Raw genomic sequence first — 18,000 nt, forward strand, 5'->3', positions numbered from 1 at the left:
GAAATAACTGTTTCAGGTTTTTTTAATCTATCTAGACAAATAGTGAGAATCTCACATGCTTGGGGCTAATCTCTTCAGAAATTCAGGAAATTATAGGAAATGAAAATGAGAATCTTAAAATAACCAGAGAAGGTAAGGATACAGAAAATGGTGTTCTAGCACTAGTTCTTGGGTTTGATATTGCCTAGTTTCATTATTTTATTGCTAGTCATTTTAACTGGTGAAAACAAAATAAATAATTCTCATTCTTTGTATTCTACAGAGAAAGACAATTCTTTCAATTTCATTATAATGTCTTTTTCAGACCTTGAAGTGAAAATTACTCCTGAGACAGAGAATTTGGAATCTTGTCCCCCACAAGAACTTTGTGCCAGTCAGTGCAGAAGTGTACTGGGACAAAGCAGGCCAGGTAGGACTTTCTAGACAGGCAAATCTGAGACAGCTGAGATATTTGGGTGAATAGCTATAGATCTATACCAGGGACGTCCAACTATCAAGAGACTGTGATCTACTCACAGAATTAAAAACTGGCAGTGATCTACCCTTGGGAGGGGGAGATCAGGTCAAAGTTATTGAGCTTCTTTTTAGGGAGGAAAGTAAAAGTTGTTCACAAACTTGTTTGCAAAGTTGGACATCCCTGAACTATAGTATACCTATATCTATAGTACATCTGAAGGACCACCTGCACCCCCTTCGTTCAGCCCAGACACTGAGGTCCAATTCCAAGGACCTTCTGGCAGTTTCCTCACTGTGAGAAGTGAGGCTACAGGGAATCAGGCAGAGGGCCTTCTCTGTAGTGGTGCCCACCCCGTTGAACATCCACCCATCAAATGTCAAGGAAATAAACAACTATCTGACTTTTAGAAGACATCTGAAGGCAACCCTATACCAGGAAGTTTTTAATGTCTGATGTTTTACAATTTTATATAAATGCTGTAAGCCACCCAGAGTGGCTGGAGAAACCCAGCCAGATGGGTAGGGTATAAATAATAAATATATTGTTATTATTATTATCTTCTTTTATTTTTGCATTCTGAATATCTGAAGGGAGGCTGGCAGAGAAATGTAATTTAGAAATCCCTGGAACTCTACACGTGGAACTCTAAGGCTTCATATAAATGTAACTATAAATAGTGATTGTTCTCAGATATTTTTTGTTCCTGCTGCAGAGTGATCTTAGCTTCTCTTCAGATTTTGCAAGGGAGAGAGCAGGTGTTCCAGGACTCACAGCAAAGATGGTTTTTATATACCTTTGCCTTTATTTTAAAATGTGCATTCTTTCCCTTAATACCTTTCTCTTCTTGTAGGAATTAATGAGAATTGCATGTTTTCCCATTTTTCACAGAGCATCAGACTTCCGTACCTAAATGTCAACAGCTTTCAGCTATAGAATTTCAAGCCAGCTACTTGCAAGGAGGTAACACGCCCATGGGTGAGACGGCCGAGGAAAATTCCCCCTTGGCTGGTGACCATGTGGGTCTGGTTGGCCAGGAAAGAGGCAGAGAGCAAAGGTCCACAACCGACGCCCACCGGGGAAGCGGTGAGCGTCCATTGTCTGCACATGAAGACATACTGGTGTTCAGCCACCTGGAAAAAGATGACTGCACTAATTTAACAGAAACTTGCGCTAGACCATGTGTTTTAGAAGAATTGAACACAGATTTAAGCGCTGGAAATGAGGTTCTTCATACCAATGTAGAAGTGGTCTCAAAAATGTCTACCTCTCGGACGGACAGTAAGTATTGGGCATTTTGTCAGGTGTTGTTTTCCCCCCGCAGCATGAAATGACAAAAACAATTGGCTTAATAGACAGTCTTACGTTTTGTAGTTGATAGTAAAAACAAAATAATCAATTCTCATTCTCTGTATTCTACAGAGAAAGACGGTTCTTTCAATTTCATGATAATCTCTTTTTCAGACCTTGAAGTGAAAATTACTCCTGAGACAGAGAATTTGGAAAATTGTCGCCCACAAGAACTTTGTGCCAGTCAGAGCAGAAGTGTATTGGAACTCAGCAGCCCAGGTAGGACTTTCTAGGCAGGCAAATCTTAGTGAGGATACAGGGAACCAAGCAGAGGGCCTTCTCGGTAGTGGTGCCCACCCTGTTGAACATCCACCCATCAAATGTCAAGGAAATAAACAACTATCTGACTTTTAGAAGACACCTGAAGGCAGCCCTGTGTACCAGGAAGTTTTTAATGTCTGGTGTTCAGCCACCTGGAAAAAGATGACTGCATTAATTTAACAGAAACTTGTGCTAGACCATGTGTTTTAGAAGACCATGTATTTTTGCATTCTAAATATCTGAAGCGGGGCTGACAGAGAAATGTAATTTAAAATCTCTGGAGCTCTTCATGTGGAACTCTAAGGCTTCATATAAATGTAACTAGAAATAGTGATTGTTCTCAGATATTTTTTGTTCCTGCTGCAGAGTGATCTTAGCTTCTTTTCAGATTTTGCAAGGGAGAGAGCACGTCTTCCAGGACTCATAGCAAAGATGGTTTTTATATACCTTTGCCTTTATATTAAAATGTGCATTCTTTCCTTTAATACCTTTCTCCCCTTTTAGGAATTAATGTGAAATGCATGTTTTCCCATTTTTCACAGAGCATCAGACTTCCGTACCTAAATGTCAACAGCTTTCAGCTATAGAATTTCAAGCCAGCTACTTGCAAGGAGGTACCGGTAACACCCCCATGGGTGAGACGGCCGAGGAAAATTCCCCCTTGGCTGGTGACCATGTGGGTCTGGCTGGCCAGGAAGGAGGCAGAGAGCAAAGGTCCACAACCGACACCCACCAGGGAAGCAGTGAGCGTCCATTGTCTGTACATGAAGACATATTGGAGTTCAGCCACCTGGAAAAAGATGACTGCATTAATTTAACAGAAACTTGCGCTAGACCATGTGTTTTAGAAGAATTGAACACAGATTTAAGTCCCGGAGACGAGGTTCTTCATACCAATGTCGAAGTGGTCTCAAAAATATCTACCTCTCGGATGGACAGTAAGTATTGGGCATTTTGTCAGGTGTTGTTTTCCCCCTACAGAATGAAATGACAAAAACAATTGGCTTAATAGACAGTCTTACATTTTGTAGTTGATAGTAGCAGGCAACAGGGCTGGCATCCATGGTGATGTTGGGTACAGGGCTATTGTGTGCCTTCATTGGTTGTTGAAGCACAGTTGAATGAACATCTGAATAGAGTTACAGATACAAAATATGGGAAACAGGGAGAAAACCTTTATATATATATATATATATATATATATATATATATATATATATATTCTTCTTTTTAGAATGCCTTGAAGAGACAAGTTCCTTTTCTAACAACAGAATGGAGTCTTCTAGTGTCCCTAATTGTAGTGGAACAAAGGGTTCTTGTTTGTCTCCACAAAAGAAAGAGAGACTTCGTCCAATGCTCTTGGAGCCTGCATCAGGTGTCGATCTACAGCACACAACATCTACTGTATGTGACAACAGTGCACCTACTGAGAACATCAGAAAAATGAAACCACAGACTGAGACAAGAAAACCAGGGCATTTTGGAAACCCAGAAGAAGAAAATGATCAAGTCCAACTTGTCAGTTACAAGGAGGCATCTACTGACGCAACGAATGCATTGGGAAATAACATGCCTGATGGATTTGATCTGCCTAGGAAATGTAGAGATGATTTTGACCTTTTGAGCAACTTTATCATACTGAGGTCTCAACATATGATCATGCAAAACGAGGAACCAAACAATGTGGATATTCAAGCAGAAGGTAGCTTAAGGCAGTGATCCGAAGGTTTTGGGCTGGAGGGGGAACCAAGGTGGTTTAATCACCTCTTTTCCCAAAAAATGTTGCCCTGGGTTGAAAAGCCACTGTAAAAATTGAGCTTTCTAATCCAGAATAATTACATTTTTCCCCTCCAAGTTTTAAAAATATTTTCATTTATTCAAACTTAGCAAAGTTAAGCATCCTTTATCTAATAAAGCTACATCTGGGTTTAGCCAGTGTGAGCCAGCATATTCAGAAAGAGACATACAGTAATTGGAGGCAGATACCACATAGGGCATATCTACACTACAGGCCTAAACAGCCAATCCCTCACCAGAGGAAACCCTTCAAGCTCTAGTTCTATTTGGGGGCAGGGGAACTAGGGGTCTCTAACAGAATTCTCAGTACCCCAGCAAAACTACAATTTCTGGGAGTCTTTTAGGGCGTGGGGGCACGTATTATTCTGTACGTCTTCTTGCTCTGTGTGCCTGTGTTGGAAAACCACAACCAACCACAACTTTCAGTGGCATGCAACCAAAATAAAAGCTGCGCATGTGATTATCACATCTGATCACCTAAATGTGGGTCACACGTCACTTCCAGTATGAAAGTGTCTTAAAATAATACAAAAAAAAATTCTTCCAGTAGCACCTTAAAGACCAACTAAGTCAGTTCTTGGTATGAGCTTTCGTGTGCATGCACACTTCTTCAGATACACTCACACATGCACACGAAAGCTCATACCAAGAACTGACTTAGTTGGTCTTTAAGGTGCTACTGGAAGAAATTTTTTTTGTTTTGACTATGGCAGACCAACACGGCTACCTATCTGTAACTTAAAATAATACTTTTTTGAAAGGGGTGCAATGCACTCTCTGCCCTATATCTGTCGTTGTTGGGCACAGTCATGCTCTTCTGACTGGATCTTGTGGAAAAGCAATTAATGAATAATAATAATTAATGAATAAGGCCTTTCACCTTTAATAACTTACAATTTGCTTCCCTTTAATGCTTTGCAAGAATCTGCTGCCTGAAGCAGCCTGCCTCACTTAGTCTAATGGCAGAGTTAATCCTGCCCTCAGCAGCAGGTAGGGTGTGCATTCCCATTCAGATTATTCTGATGCAAGCCTGAAATTTCTCCATTGATCTCCTCCTCACCACACTTAATTCCCATTAATCACAGCTTCAGTGATTAGCCTAGCTAATAACCTTATCATATGACTGGAGTGGACTGGCTTATAAGTGCATTGGGTATGATGCACCGGTTGTGACAGCGCATGCTTTACAGGAATTTTTAACAGTTGATTCCACAGAGTAGTGAGTGTGGGAACTTGAGCTGGATCATAAGATCTCTTACTGTGTCATTACAAGCCACAAGGAGAGTAGGCAAGGCATTATGATAGCATAGAGTTGCACTAATCCTGTTTTTCCTTTGCACCAAAAGGCTCTGGTGCAATGCTATATCCATCCTACTCTTTTCTGCCCTGTGGAGCCTTCTTTGAAACACCCTAACAAATAACACTGGCATAGACTAATCCCTGTTATGAGGTGTTGTCCTGCCTAGATGAAAAGATAAATGAGTGTATATAAAAGTGTAAAGGGAGATTGCTCACAAAATACTAACTACCTCTTTGTGACCTAGTTTGAAAGTGGGATTAGCTACGTATGTGTGCACATATGCCATTTTAATTAAGATCTGTTAACATTTAGAATCAATTACCATATTGCACTTTCCTGCTTTTTAAAACATCATTAAATGCAGAGTCACAGGAACTGATGACCTCTGTTCTATGCATACCAGAGTGGAACATCTGTACTTGGTTACTGCATTACCATCTAGCAAGCAACATCTGCATATTGATTGTTGCCATTGTATCAGTGTTTTAGGGCTTCTTAAGATGTTAAAGACAGGGACGCGGGTGGTGCTGTGGTCCAAACCACAGAGCCTAGGGCTTGCCGATCAGAAGGTCGGCGGTTTGAATCCCTGCGACCGGGTGAGCTCCTGTTGTTTAGTCCCAGCTCCTGCCCACCTAGCAGTTCGAAAGCATGTCAAGTGCAAGTAGATAAATAGGTACCGCTCCGGCGGGAAGGTAAACGGCGTTTCCGTGTGCTGCTCTGGTTCGCCAGAAGCGGCTTAGTCATGCTGACCACGTGACCCGGAAGCTGTCTGCAGACAAACAGCAGCTCCCTCAGCCTATAGAGCGCAACCCCAGAGTCGTCCACGACTGGACCTCACGGTCAGGGGTACCTTTACCTTTACCTTTAAGATGTTAAAACCTTCCTTACATGATAGGTGTCCTATTATATATAGTGCGTGTGGAACTTGCTGAGCGAGATCTAGTCTGTTCTTGTAGTCTGCCAGTTGGATTAGCATAGATCAGTCTGGGATTCACCATAGCCCCCATGTGGCTTTCCAGATTTAAGGTATTTTGAATCGGTTCACCTGACAACTGCACCTGGAAGTGTTCTCCAAGAGTAGGCTGTTCAGAGATTACAGTATGATTTTAACAGGAGGTGTGGGGGGAGTTGCCTTTTTGCTCAATTCCTGAATGTGAAATAGTAAAGTATTCAAGGTAAGGGATTGAATTGTCCTCTAGCTTGTCCTATAACACTTGTGGGTTTTCTCCCCCTGTTGTTGTAATTCTTAAGTTCTGGATGCTAAGGAGAAGAGCCCAACACTGGAAAACAATATCAGTCCTCTTACCCTTAACGAAGCAGATCCTATGGAAAAGCAAACAAAGGAAAATGAAGAAATAGTTTCCATTCAGATTAAAGCATCAGGTACTGAATATTTTAAGACACCTGGTAGTTAAGATTCTTTTGTGGGTGGTATTTATGCTGTGGTTTTCAGTGTTCCAAAGAATTAGAAGATCAACAATGGCAAGTTAAGCTTCCATGAAAGGTAGCTTGCTCATCACTACCAATCTTTAGATACATACTTGGGTGTATTCCGCTCAGTAGGGTTCCTATATATCAGGAAGTTGTTGAGCTTTTTTTAGGAAGTGTCACCTTTTGGAAATCTCCCCGGACATCAATTCTGCCTTTGAAGCAAAAGAAAATCACCATAGAAATGGTTCTCAGAACATAGAAAGACTGAAGACCATTGGCACACTAGTATATACCATATTTTTCGTCCCATAGGGCGCACCGGCCCATAAGACGCACCTAGTTTTTTGGGGGGGAAATAAGGGGGGGGGGAATTATTTTTTCCCCAGGTGCGGGGCTGGGGCGGGGGAGCGCCCGAGCTTTCCCCTACCCCAGCCCCCAGAACAGGCAGCTCTCCGCACAGCGGTGGGAGAGCTGCGCGAAGCCTGGAGAGCGAGAGGGGTCGGTGCGCACCGACCCCTCTCGCTCTCCAGGCTTCAGCGAAAGCCTTCATTTGCCCCATAGGACGCACACACATTTCGCCTTCATTTTTGGAGGGGGAAAAGTACGTCCTATAGGGCGAAAAATACGGTAATTCAAATTTATGAAGCATCGTAATTGCTTGTACTGATTAATGCTAGGAAGCTGGTGCTCCTATGTGCATACTGTATTTTATTAGACAGTCAAAAGATGTCATGATGTTGTGAAAGACTTAAGAGAGAAAAAGCTTGTAGAAGGTAGAATTGCTATTTTTATGAGTTAAAAAAAGATGGTCATTTGGACATAGAAAGCCCATAGTGGTGTGGATAAGCCCTTCGCTTACATTTAGCATGTCCAACCTATGACATTTTGCTGCTTGAGGCAAAGGACAAGATGGTGTGCCCCTCATGCCACCTACAGAAGCCCATCAGACTAGAAGTTGTATCTTACTTCAACTCTGGCAGCAGCACAGTACACCTGCAGGCAACAGGCTCACTTAAGAAGACTTGCGGTTGGCTGTGTGGCACCAATAGCTCTGTCCTCCAACACTACTGGTGCTCTCCTATTCCCACAATCTCCTGCCTGAGGAGGCAGCTTTCCTTTGCCTAATGGTTGGGCTGGTTTTGTCACAGAGCCTGTAATATCTGCATATGTCTAAAGTGTCTGCATCTGAAGATGCAAAGTGAACTTTGGCAGTCCTGGCACGAAGAAAAAAGATAAAGATAAAACTGAAGCAAAATATTTCTACTGTAGAATGTTCTACATTTGTTCTCTAAGAAGGTAACAATGATGCCACCTAGTGTTTATCTACAACAAAAGGCTTATTTGGAAAACACCGTATTCACTAAATACAACATTAGAAAATTTTAAAAGTCTGTGATTTAAATTCTGTATTGTGGGCTGTTAAAACATTTTGTATTCTCATCAGACTGCACATTATTTAACCATGTGCTGCCAACCTGAAGTTTTTTTGTGCGGAATTTGTTTTCTCCAGAGAGTCAATTTCAAGCATATCATATCCTTGAAGCTGCAGTGACTCCAGTTTTGAAAGAGCTCATGAGTTTTGGCGTGCCTAAATGGAAATTTCGCACCCTTAATTTTGACACCACCAGATATTTTTTGAAACAGCAGGAGAAAGTGATCAGTGATGCTTTTAAACAAGGTGTGACTGGTAAGGACAGATTCATGCATTGTTTATGACATTAGCAGGGTTCTTTGTATTACTCAGGGATAAATGTAATAGTTTATAACTTAGCAGACAGGGATAATTGTCCTGGCAACTATTATTTGGGGTTTCTTTCTGAGAATCTTCTACACACAATCCTTTTAATTCATGGTATTAGGAACTGAATTGAAATTTTCAAGGATGCTGTAATAGCCTCTTTCTTCAGAATGGACATCATTTGTTCATTTGGCTTTTAGAGAGAATCCAAACGATGTTGCTGCTAAACTGCATCAATCTAGTGTTTTCTGTATAGTCTTTTCCACCAGATCTGGAGTCATTTTTAAGACAATTGCAGTCATATAGCTCTTCATTGTTGTTGTTTTTAAAAGTATTATAGAAATACTGCAATTGCAATAATACCAAAAAAGATACAATTACTCTAAATGCAAGGAGGAAGCAAGTAATGAAAGCTCTTACCCACTGAGTAGGAACTGACTAATGAAAGGAGTGTATATGAAATGCCATGTGGAACCACCATTTTAATTCTTCTTCCAACTGCAGAAATGTATTGTAATGACTCAGTAGCACTAAAGAGCTCTAGTGTGGAAGCAATCTAAGGGCCTTAAATGCCCCCCATATAGAGCTCTGTCATTACAAAAAGGTAAGAAATGCTATTGCCTCATTTACCAAATAATTCTAATATTTATGGGAACACTCCTATGTAAACTGTATATTTCTGTGCCTTTTTAATAGGTATCAAAGAGGGGAGAGAGATTGCAGTATTCAAACACGCTGTTGCTCTTCATTTACTGGTAACAGTTCGAGACCTGTTACTAACATGTAACTTGAACACCGCATTGGGTTAGTTTTTTATATAAATAATAATAATAATCCTTTGTAATTTTAATAAAACACAGCATGAAAATACCTGAACACTACTGTAGATCGTTGAGGCACTAGCGACGTTGTTAAAATCCATTCATATTTTATATCATTTTGTTGACAGATCTGTATGAGAATTCAGTTCTTCATTATTGTTCCAATTCCTCACTTTTTAAAACATGTAAATATTTGTGTGGGGGGGTGGAATTGCTGTGAAAATGTCTTGAATGTAAATTCTTTTTTATTTGTTCGTTTATGGTATCATGGAAAAATTATATAGGTGGTGGAAGTCTAGTTTCCTGTTATTGGGAGTAGAAATCTAGCTATCTGGAATTTGTCTTTTGCATGGCTCTGTGGTCTAATCCAGCTGGCGGCAAGGAGGCACAACCAGCTGGGAAGTGCCCTGGAACTGTGATTGCCTTGCCAATTACTGCTCAACTCCTCTTTGCTTACTGTGCAGGAGGGGATAAAAGGGAGCCACCATGGGGAAGGAGAGAAAGGAGCACTTAGGGGAGCAGGGCTTCTAGTCGGAGAAAAAAGGCAATGGGAAAGGGGGGCTACAGCCGCTCAATCTCCTGAAAAAGCATCACTCCTTCAGACTGTCCAAAGACAGCAAGGACAAACTGCTGATAACTGTATTGGATGGGTGAGTGATAAGGTGAGGTCCTCATCTTCGCTGCAACACCTAGAGACCTGGTGAAGCTCTGGGTGTCCAATAACTTTTGGCAATAAGTTTAGGACTTTGCTCTGAAGCTTTCCGGGACTTTCCCCTGAGGCTTTCTTCATTAACCCCACATCCCAGTTCTAATGAGGGTGGGGCCCAGCATATCCTTTGCAGAGCTAGCCCTGAATCTTCTTCTAAATACGTTGCAATATCATATTCATTTCATCAGAGCCTGAATTAACTTAAGGCTGTTACTCGTCACAGAAGTACTACATTTTGTCCTAGCATGGTACATTTCCCCCCTCCAAAATATTTCTAAAGGTTGAAAGGGAAGAGTTAATATATGTTGAGTCTGGAAGATTTGGGTGAGGGTGGCTGGTTCAGCATTACAGAATGCAGCCTTTAAGGGCAACATTGGCCAATCTTTAAATTACCAGTAAAACTATCATGGGCCATAACAATGTTAAAAGTCTGTGGCAGATGCATACATTGTATTTTTTGTTTATTTTTACAGCATTACAGTGTATGTCACCTCCAAATGAATCAAGTATTTATATGGTTTGAGGAAATATGCTTATTATGCTTAGGGCTGTTTCTGTGCTATATATTTTTCTTTTGGTGTTGTTGTTTTAATGTTAAACTTGACGGTTGCTTTGTGATTGTTTCATATTGGACAATAAAAAGAAACAAACTACTAGTTTGTTACAGTACTGTTGTTAATGATGATTTTGTAAAGCATGTGATTGCTGTAATTAATTTTAAATAGGATATTTGTTCAACGCAAAAGATAGATATAAGGACTTCCTGGACTCCAGGCTGGATAATATTTGTAGATTGTTGGAGATTGTGCAGATTTCCATGCAGAAGCAAGAAGTCAATCCCAAGATAAAAGAACTGCATCATCAAATGTACAAATGGGTGCAGAGTAATATGAATGATCAGAATAAGGTAAATAATATCCAAAGCTGGCATATCTGCTGAAAACCAAGACTGGAATTATTATACAGAATTTTTAGCATAGCATGAATTGCCAGGGAAGGAAAGTTCACCCACCTGTCTAAGTGTTGGAGAAATAATTCCCCACCCTTGGAGCAGGGGTAGTATGCTCAGCAAAACCTAGGACTGAGCATCTACAAATACTAGTTTTTGCATAGCCTTGTTTCTTATTTTATCTACATCCATTAATCTACTTTCGCATTTAATCTAAATTACTCTTGCTTCTTGTGATTAATCCTCAAGTCCTGAAAATATCTACCACTATCTCAAATTATTGTCAAATATTTTAAATATCAAATACAGACTGATCATTGTGTTGTTGTTTTTAAAATGCATACGGTACTTTATTTTATTTTTTATGATGTGCCAGGTAGTAATTGTGACTAGAATGGGTTTTGATGAAGAAACAGATGTACTAATCAACACCATCAGTACAGTGCAAGGTAAATGTTATTTTTTGTTTTGCTTGGAAACTGTATATACCTTAATATTTGCATGTTTGCTTGCATATTTCAATTCAAAAGTCTTGGATCTGAATCTCAAACTCCCATAATATTATTATATATTCTGTAGTTCTCTGAGCAATGATGATTTCTCTGTTTTAGTTTCCTTTTGGACAAGATAGAGACACATGCAGTGATTTCATGATAGGTGTTTATTTAAAAACAAGCACAATGAGCACTGAGAGCCAGGTAGGACTACTAGAATATAAAGTTGCATCAGCTCCTCCACAAGCAAGTGTGTGATCATCTCTTGAAGCCCCACAAAAGTCTTCCTAACTAAAAATCTCAGACCTAGATATGTTTGTTTCCCTCGAATCTCTGCAACTTTCTCCAGCCCTCACCTCAGGTTGTGGAGCATGTCCTAGCCACCAGCCATCAATGTTCAATTGATAAACCTTTCCAATTCAAGCAGGCACCTCTGAATTGCTGTAGAAGCATTAGATGGTCATTAGGAAGCAATCTGATATACAAATGATGGTCACTTCACAGTCATTACAGCATGATACTTTCTGCCTTTGGATGGAATATGAATGAGACTTTTTGTAGGACATACAGCCCCTTTGCATGAGCTTTTCTATTTTGTCCAGGTGGCAAACTATAGTTATCAGCTTCAGAAGAACCAGGATATTAAGCTAAGGTTTGAAGTTGACTTAATATCCAGACTTGTTCAGAAGCTGCTAACCAGAGTTTCCTGGTCCAGAGGAAATCAGAAACTACGTATTGTAAATGGAAAAGTTTCCCATTTGTTTGCTGTCTCACACCAAGGGCATGAATGTATGGGGGGGAAAGGCTCATTCATATCTCATTAAGACAACAGATGATCATCTGAAGTTGCCCTTTAAAGAACAGAGAACTTCCCAGCACATTTATATAAATACTAAAGATAAAGTAAATATCATTACTATATGCTGGTATTTTTCACGCTCTCTTGTCTGATGGAACCTGACAAATGTTATTATTGGTTATTATTGGCCATATGACAATTACCACAGCTTCAAATGAACCTTTTAACTTGAGTCACTAACTTGCAGCTCTGTCTTCCAACAGGCTTGAAAATTGTGTATTTAGATTCTGAGGAAAGAGGGACTTTTCTAGAGAGCCAAGATGTAATAAGTAGGTGAGTATACTTCATTATTAGAAAATAGACTGTGATGTTGAAATTATTAAAAAGAAAAGATTTGTAGGATGTAACTGAAGGTAGTCATCCTAAAATTCCCCCACCTTTGCTTCGTTTGCAGTTTGGAAAGATCCTCTTGTGTGGTTGTATATAATCAGAACATTGGACCTGATTTCCCTTGGACTCATTTTTCATTAGTGGTGGAGTATAATTATTCAGAAAAATCCTGCTGGCTTGATATTTGCAAAAATCTCAATGTTTCTTACATAACTTTCATAACCACTGTTCCGGAAACATTTGGAATCGGTAGGTGAATGTTTAAATACTAAATAGATGATAAAAGTCAAATAGGTTCGGGCATGCTTCATAAAAAGTGATCCAATATCTTTTCAAATGGTTACATAACATTGACTCCCAGAAATGAAAGTCGCATAAAATCAGATGGTGCCCAGGGTTTCCTCCCCCAGCTATACAGCTGTAAAGGCAGAAAAGAACTAGTGCTGTGCTCTGATCTAATGGGAAAACTAATATATAGTGTTAATATAGCATTTTTTAAATATATTGCTTTGTGCTAGTCAGCTCCAGTTTTAAAAAAATATAATTCAGCAATCTTAATCTTTTCCTTATACATTATTTCAGTAATCCTTACAGCAACCTTGTAAAGTATGTCAGTATTCATAGTACAGATTGGTAGCTGAAGCTGAAAGACTGTAGTTTGCCTAAAATCACTTTATATAGATTGAGAGGAGATTTTATTCCAGGACTGCCTGACTCACAGTTCACTTAAAAGCAGCACGAGCATGTGCATATCTATGGCGTCGCCATTATATATCTTTAGGTGCCAGGCAATAACGCTCCTCTTCAACCAAGGGTTTGGCTAATTAATATTTTAAAGCATTTTAAATGTGTTTGTGGGAGGGGGGTTATTGTTTTGTTGTTTTCTGTTTTAAGTACCGTATTTTTCGCCCTATAAGACGCACTTTTTCCCCTCCAAAAATGAAGGGGAAATGTGTGTGCGTCTTATGGGGCGAATGCAGGCTTTCGCTGAAGCCTGGAGAGCGAGAGGCGTCGGTGCGCACCGACGTCTCTCGCTCTCCAGGCTCCAGGAAGCTATCCGCAAGCCTTGCACGCCTGGAGGGAGTTCCCCCGTGAGCGCAAGGCTTGCGGGCGGCAGCCGGGAGCACGGAGCACGGGGCGCGCTTTGGAGGCCGCCCCGTGCTCCGCGCTGGTGTTGGCCAGCCTTGCGCACCCGGGGGATCCCCCCCCCGTGAGCGCAAGGCTTGCGGGCGGCAGCTGGCAGCGCGGAGCACGGGGCGCCCTTCGGAGGCCGCCCCGTGCTCCGCGCAGGTGTCCGCTAGCCTTGCGCACCCGGGGATCTCCCCCGGGAGCTAAAGGCTTGCGGGCGGCAGCGCGGAGCACGGGGCACCCTTCGGAGGCCGCCCCGTGCTCCGCGCTGGTGTGGCAAGCCTTGCGCACCCGGGGGAGATCCCCGGGTGCGCAAGGCTTGCGGGCGGCAGGCGGCAGCACGGATCACGGGGCGCCCTTTGGAGGCCGCCCCGTGCTCCGCGCTGGTGGTGGCCAGCCTTGCGCACCCGGGGGATCTCCCCCCGAGAGCGCAAGGCTTGCGGGCGGCAGCTGGCAGCGCGGAGCACGGGGTGCCCTTCGGAGGACGCCCCGTGCTCCGCGCTGGTGTTGGCCAGCCTTGCGGGCGGCAGCTGGCAGCGCGGAGCACGGGGCGCCCTTCGGAGGACGCCCCGTGCTCCGCGCTGGTGTCGGCAAGCCTTGCGCACCCGGGGGATCTCCCCCCGAGAGCGCAAGGCTTGCGGGCGGCAGCTGGCAGCGCGGAGCACGGGGCGCCCTTCGGAGGCCGCCCCGTGCTCCGCGCAGGTGTCCGCTAGCCTTGCGCACCCGGGGATCTCCCCCGGGAGCCGAAGGCTTGCGGGCGGCAGCGCGGAGCACGGGGCACCCTTCGGAGGCCGCCCCGTGCTCCGCGCTGGTGTCGGCAAGCCTTGCGCACCCGGGGGATCTCCCCCCGGGAGCGCAAGGCTTGCGGGCGGCAGCCGGCAGCACGGATCACGGGGCGCCCTTTGGAGGCCGCCCCGTGCTCCGCGCTGGTGGTGGCCAGCCTTGCGCACCCGGGGGATCTCCCCCCGAGAGCGCAAGGCTTGCGGGCGGCAGCTGGCAGCGCGGAGCACGGGGTGCCCTTTGGAGGACGCCCCGTGCTCCGCGCTGGTGTTGGCAAGCCTTGCGCACCCGGGGGGGCGCGTGGGGCGCCCTGAAACAGAGGGCTCCCCATGCTGCGGACTGTAGCGTGCCGCCCGACGCGCGGGGCGCCCTGAAGCAGAGCGCCCCTCGCGCCAGGCAGACATGGGCCAGCCCCACAAGCTCGGGGGACAGCGGGGAGGTGCAGCACCGCCATCCCACTGTTCCCCGACCTGGTTTTGGGGGGGGAAATAAAGGAATTTTTTTCCCTTTATTTCCCCCCCAAAAAAGTAGGTGCGTCCTATGGGACGGAGCGTCCAATGGGACGAAAAATACGGTACTTAATTATGCGTTTATCTTGTGTTTTTATGAACTGCACCGAGACCCTTGAATGAAAGATAGTATAGATATCTTAATAACAATAATAATAATAATATTCTTTAGAAGAGGTTTCTCCAGATAATTTTGGGTGTGTCCTCCTGGAACTGCCAATTCCATATGTTTTTCTGACATCTGAGGGCCTTCTCAATACCCCAGAAATCCTTCAGTTACTGGAGTCCAAGTAAGTAGTGAGCATCTTGCATTCTCTTTGCGTTTCCATTGTCATAGCTTGCAATTCCTCCTCAGCCTGTTCTCTATGGCTGTTAATAAGGACTGAATGTTAATAAACACTTGCGACCTACTTCTCAATTAAATGTGGCCAGTTGAGGATGAAGGAATCTGTCAATTTAGGTTTCTCACAGCTTTTCGTTTTTCCAAGACTAAATTCACTTTTCCACAATTCCTCAGCAATTTGCATTTTAAAACATTGCCAGCATTTGGGTGCAAATTTATCCTAATAAGCACATTTTCCTATCAATTTTTTTCACTAATATACACATTTTTGCAAGCGGTTACTAATAATATAATGCATTTTTGTGTGTTATTTTCACTAATATATGTGTTTTTATGCACATTTCCCCTTAATATATGCAGCACGTAGGTTGGTTGTATTGCAAAATTCGGCAAATGTCAATTTCAGATGATGGTTGTTGTCTGGTTTGCATATTGTTTTTGGAAGTGTGAATTAGATTCTGCCACCACCCCCCCTATTAAAATACAAGCAAAATATAATTTCTTCCAGTTGGGGTGGGGGTGGGGTTGTATGCCCTAGCCTTTTGTCAGGTAATTCAGTAGCAGGCAATGAACTGGCAGAGGTGTGGGGTGCAGCAGAGCTGAGGAAAGTCCTCTTAGAACTTAGCAAGGCCAGATGACACAGGAAAAGAAAGACTACCATGAGAAATAATGCTGGGACATTCAGTGCAGGAAGAGCACAATTTTAAGTATTTAAGTTGGGTTACTGAAATGTACACAGCTGGTCTACTAACAGGGACTAATCTGTACAGGTACAATATTACATTTATTGAGAGGAAGTGCTGTGAGGCATTACAGTTCTTTGGAAGCACGGACCGTTACATCGTGATGACTGTAGATGAATGCACTGCTATTGTTATTCAGGTAAAAATATGTGGCAGTTAAAGATTTTTCCCTTGCGTATATGCGAAGTTTTATGCTGTCCTGGACACTGAAGGGGTCTAAGACGTTTTACAGCTTAGTAATAAGTTAACATGAGAATATGTCAAATAATAGGTAAATCTTGATAATCTGTTAGTCAAGGGGGAATTGTTCTGTTGTATAACTACTAAATATATTGTGTATTTTGCTCTATGATCCCGTGCATATCTACTCAGAAGTGAACGTTATTGAGTCAGTGAAAATTACTGCTGGATAAGTGAGTACAGAGATGGCCAATTACCCTGCTTTGGGTTGACAGCATTGGCAGCCCCTCACAGGTTGTCCTCCATTTCCCTTGTGGCAAGGAATCACATTCTAGCGGCCGGCAGTTGTAAAATCCCTCACTGGCCACATTACAGGGCAGAATAGCTCAGCAAGGCTAAAGTTTAAATTGCCCAATCATGGGCTGCCAAGGGGGTGGAGCCTGGTTGGCGGACCTGAGTGCAGAAGTTCTCACTCTGGTCTGCCAATTAAGCGAGTACAGAAACACAGCTTTAGATCAAGTGGGTGATTGTTACTCAAGGCATAAACTTTATAAAGTGAATTAATGAAAGTTGTCAAGCAGACTTTTGAGCCTGTAAAATTACAAACCTCAGATAAATGGAGGGGTAATAAGTATAAGACACCCCCATGTATAAGACAACCCCTATTTTTTTGAACCCAAAATTAAGAAATCAGTATTTCTTGAGTTGTTGAGGTTTTCTAGGGGGAGCTTACCCTTGAGTTGTTTAGTTATTCATGTATAAGATGATCCCCAATTTTTGCCTAATTTTTTAAAGGAAAAGAACCATTGTCTTATACACGGAAAAATATGGTAATACTCATGTGGAAGCAAAAATATTGGTGGTTCTTTTTTTCTTCTAATCCACACTTTAATCCTGCATTAGTTGCAGAGTATAATAGACTCGTGACATTTTAAACATTTAAGGCACACTCACTGATTCTGCTACGATTTAATAGGCATCTTTAATACAAATCTCAAAACACACCTTAGCTTAATTATCCCTCTTTTATAGAAAGTGAAACTCACTTTCCAAATTAGGAGTGAAATCCTGTGCTTCAACCATTTTCAATGATAGCTATAGTCTTGCATATACAATCAGCTCCTTGCTTTATACTTATTTTGTTGCAGAACATGGAAGAACTTGGTTATGAAAAATCTTCTGATAGCATTGTGTTAAGACTTGTGGTGCTGTCACTCCAGTACAGCTCCTGTTGGATTATTTTCTACTCCCAAGAAAGATTAAATTCAGAGTAAGTTCATATCTTTTGTTTGATCCTAGTTCATGAGGTTTAGAAGAATGCCATCTTTTTTTTAAGAAGTGAAAGCTCAAATTTGCAATATTTCTGCCAAGGCTGTAGCTGTAATGGAGGAGATCCTCTGGACCAGGAATGTCCAACAGGTCAATCAGCTCCTTTTCCTTTGCGTTGGCCTAAGAGCATCTGGTCCCTCCCCCTCCCTCCATTTTCGCATAACTGCTGGAACGAAAGACGGAGTTTTTACTCGTCTTACATTTTGCTCTTAATAACGGGGCTTTCCTCCCTAAAAAAAGCTCTTTGACCTGATCCCTCCCCAAAAGGGGTAGATCACTGCCAGTCCCCCCCCCCCCCCGCCCCATGAGTAGATCACAGTCTCTTGGGAGTTGGACGTCCTTGCTCTAGACCTTTCCCCTGAATGTTCAGTATGGAAACAATAGTCTACCTGTTGTTTAAAACATACCTGTTCCTACCTTCCAGCATTCTGGCAAATGACTGCAAACACTTTGATACAGCAAGCACTAGGCACTTACTCTAAAATGTTTATTTTA

At 42.6% G+C, this 18,000-nt stretch overlaps 1 protein-coding gene across 13 annotated transcripts in view; it reads left to right on the forward strand.

The window, feature by feature from the left end:
• The window catches only part of SHOC1 (shortage in chiasmata 1), a 37,371-nt gene that overhangs the window by 10,155 nt on the left and 9,216 nt on the right, over nt 1-18,000 (forward strand). For 6 of the 13 annotated variants that reach the window (XM_083718247.1, XM_083718255.1, XM_083718256.1 and 3 more), the window contains 16 exons: nt 36-132; nt 305-409; nt 1,346-1,735; nt 1,919-2,023; nt 2,608-3,003; nt 3,300-3,767; nt 6,414-6,545; nt 8,104-8,280; nt 9,028-9,135; nt 10,587-10,768; nt 11,187-11,259; nt 12,367-12,436; nt 12,558-12,742; nt 15,083-15,200; nt 16,024-16,135; nt 17,325-17,446. In XM_083718247.1, coding sequence (XP_083574373.1) covers nt 36-132; nt 305-409; nt 1,346-1,735; nt 1,919-2,023; nt 2,608-3,003; nt 3,300-3,767; nt 6,414-6,545; nt 8,104-8,280; nt 9,028-9,135; nt 10,587-10,768; nt 11,187-11,259; nt 12,367-12,436; nt 12,558-12,742; nt 15,083-15,200; nt 16,024-16,135; nt 17,325-17,446 — 2,840 coding nt within the window. The remainder of the gene's footprint in view (nt 1-35; nt 133-304; nt 410-1,345; nt 1,736-1,918; nt 2,024-2,607; nt 3,004-3,299; nt 3,768-6,413; nt 6,546-8,103; nt 8,281-9,027; nt 9,136-10,586; nt 10,769-11,186; nt 11,260-12,366; nt 12,437-12,557; nt 12,743-15,082; nt 15,201-16,023; nt 16,136-17,324; nt 17,447-18,000) is intronic. The other 7 variants (XM_083718254.1, XM_083718257.1, XM_083718249.1 and 4 more) reach the window with 7 other exon arrangements.

Source organism: Podarcis gaigeae (assembly GCF_964106915.1).
Source record: "Podarcis gaigeae genome assembly, chromosome: 17".
Classification (NCBI taxonomy): Eukaryota; Metazoa; Chordata; class Lepidosauria; order Squamata; family Lacertidae; genus Podarcis; species Podarcis gaigeae.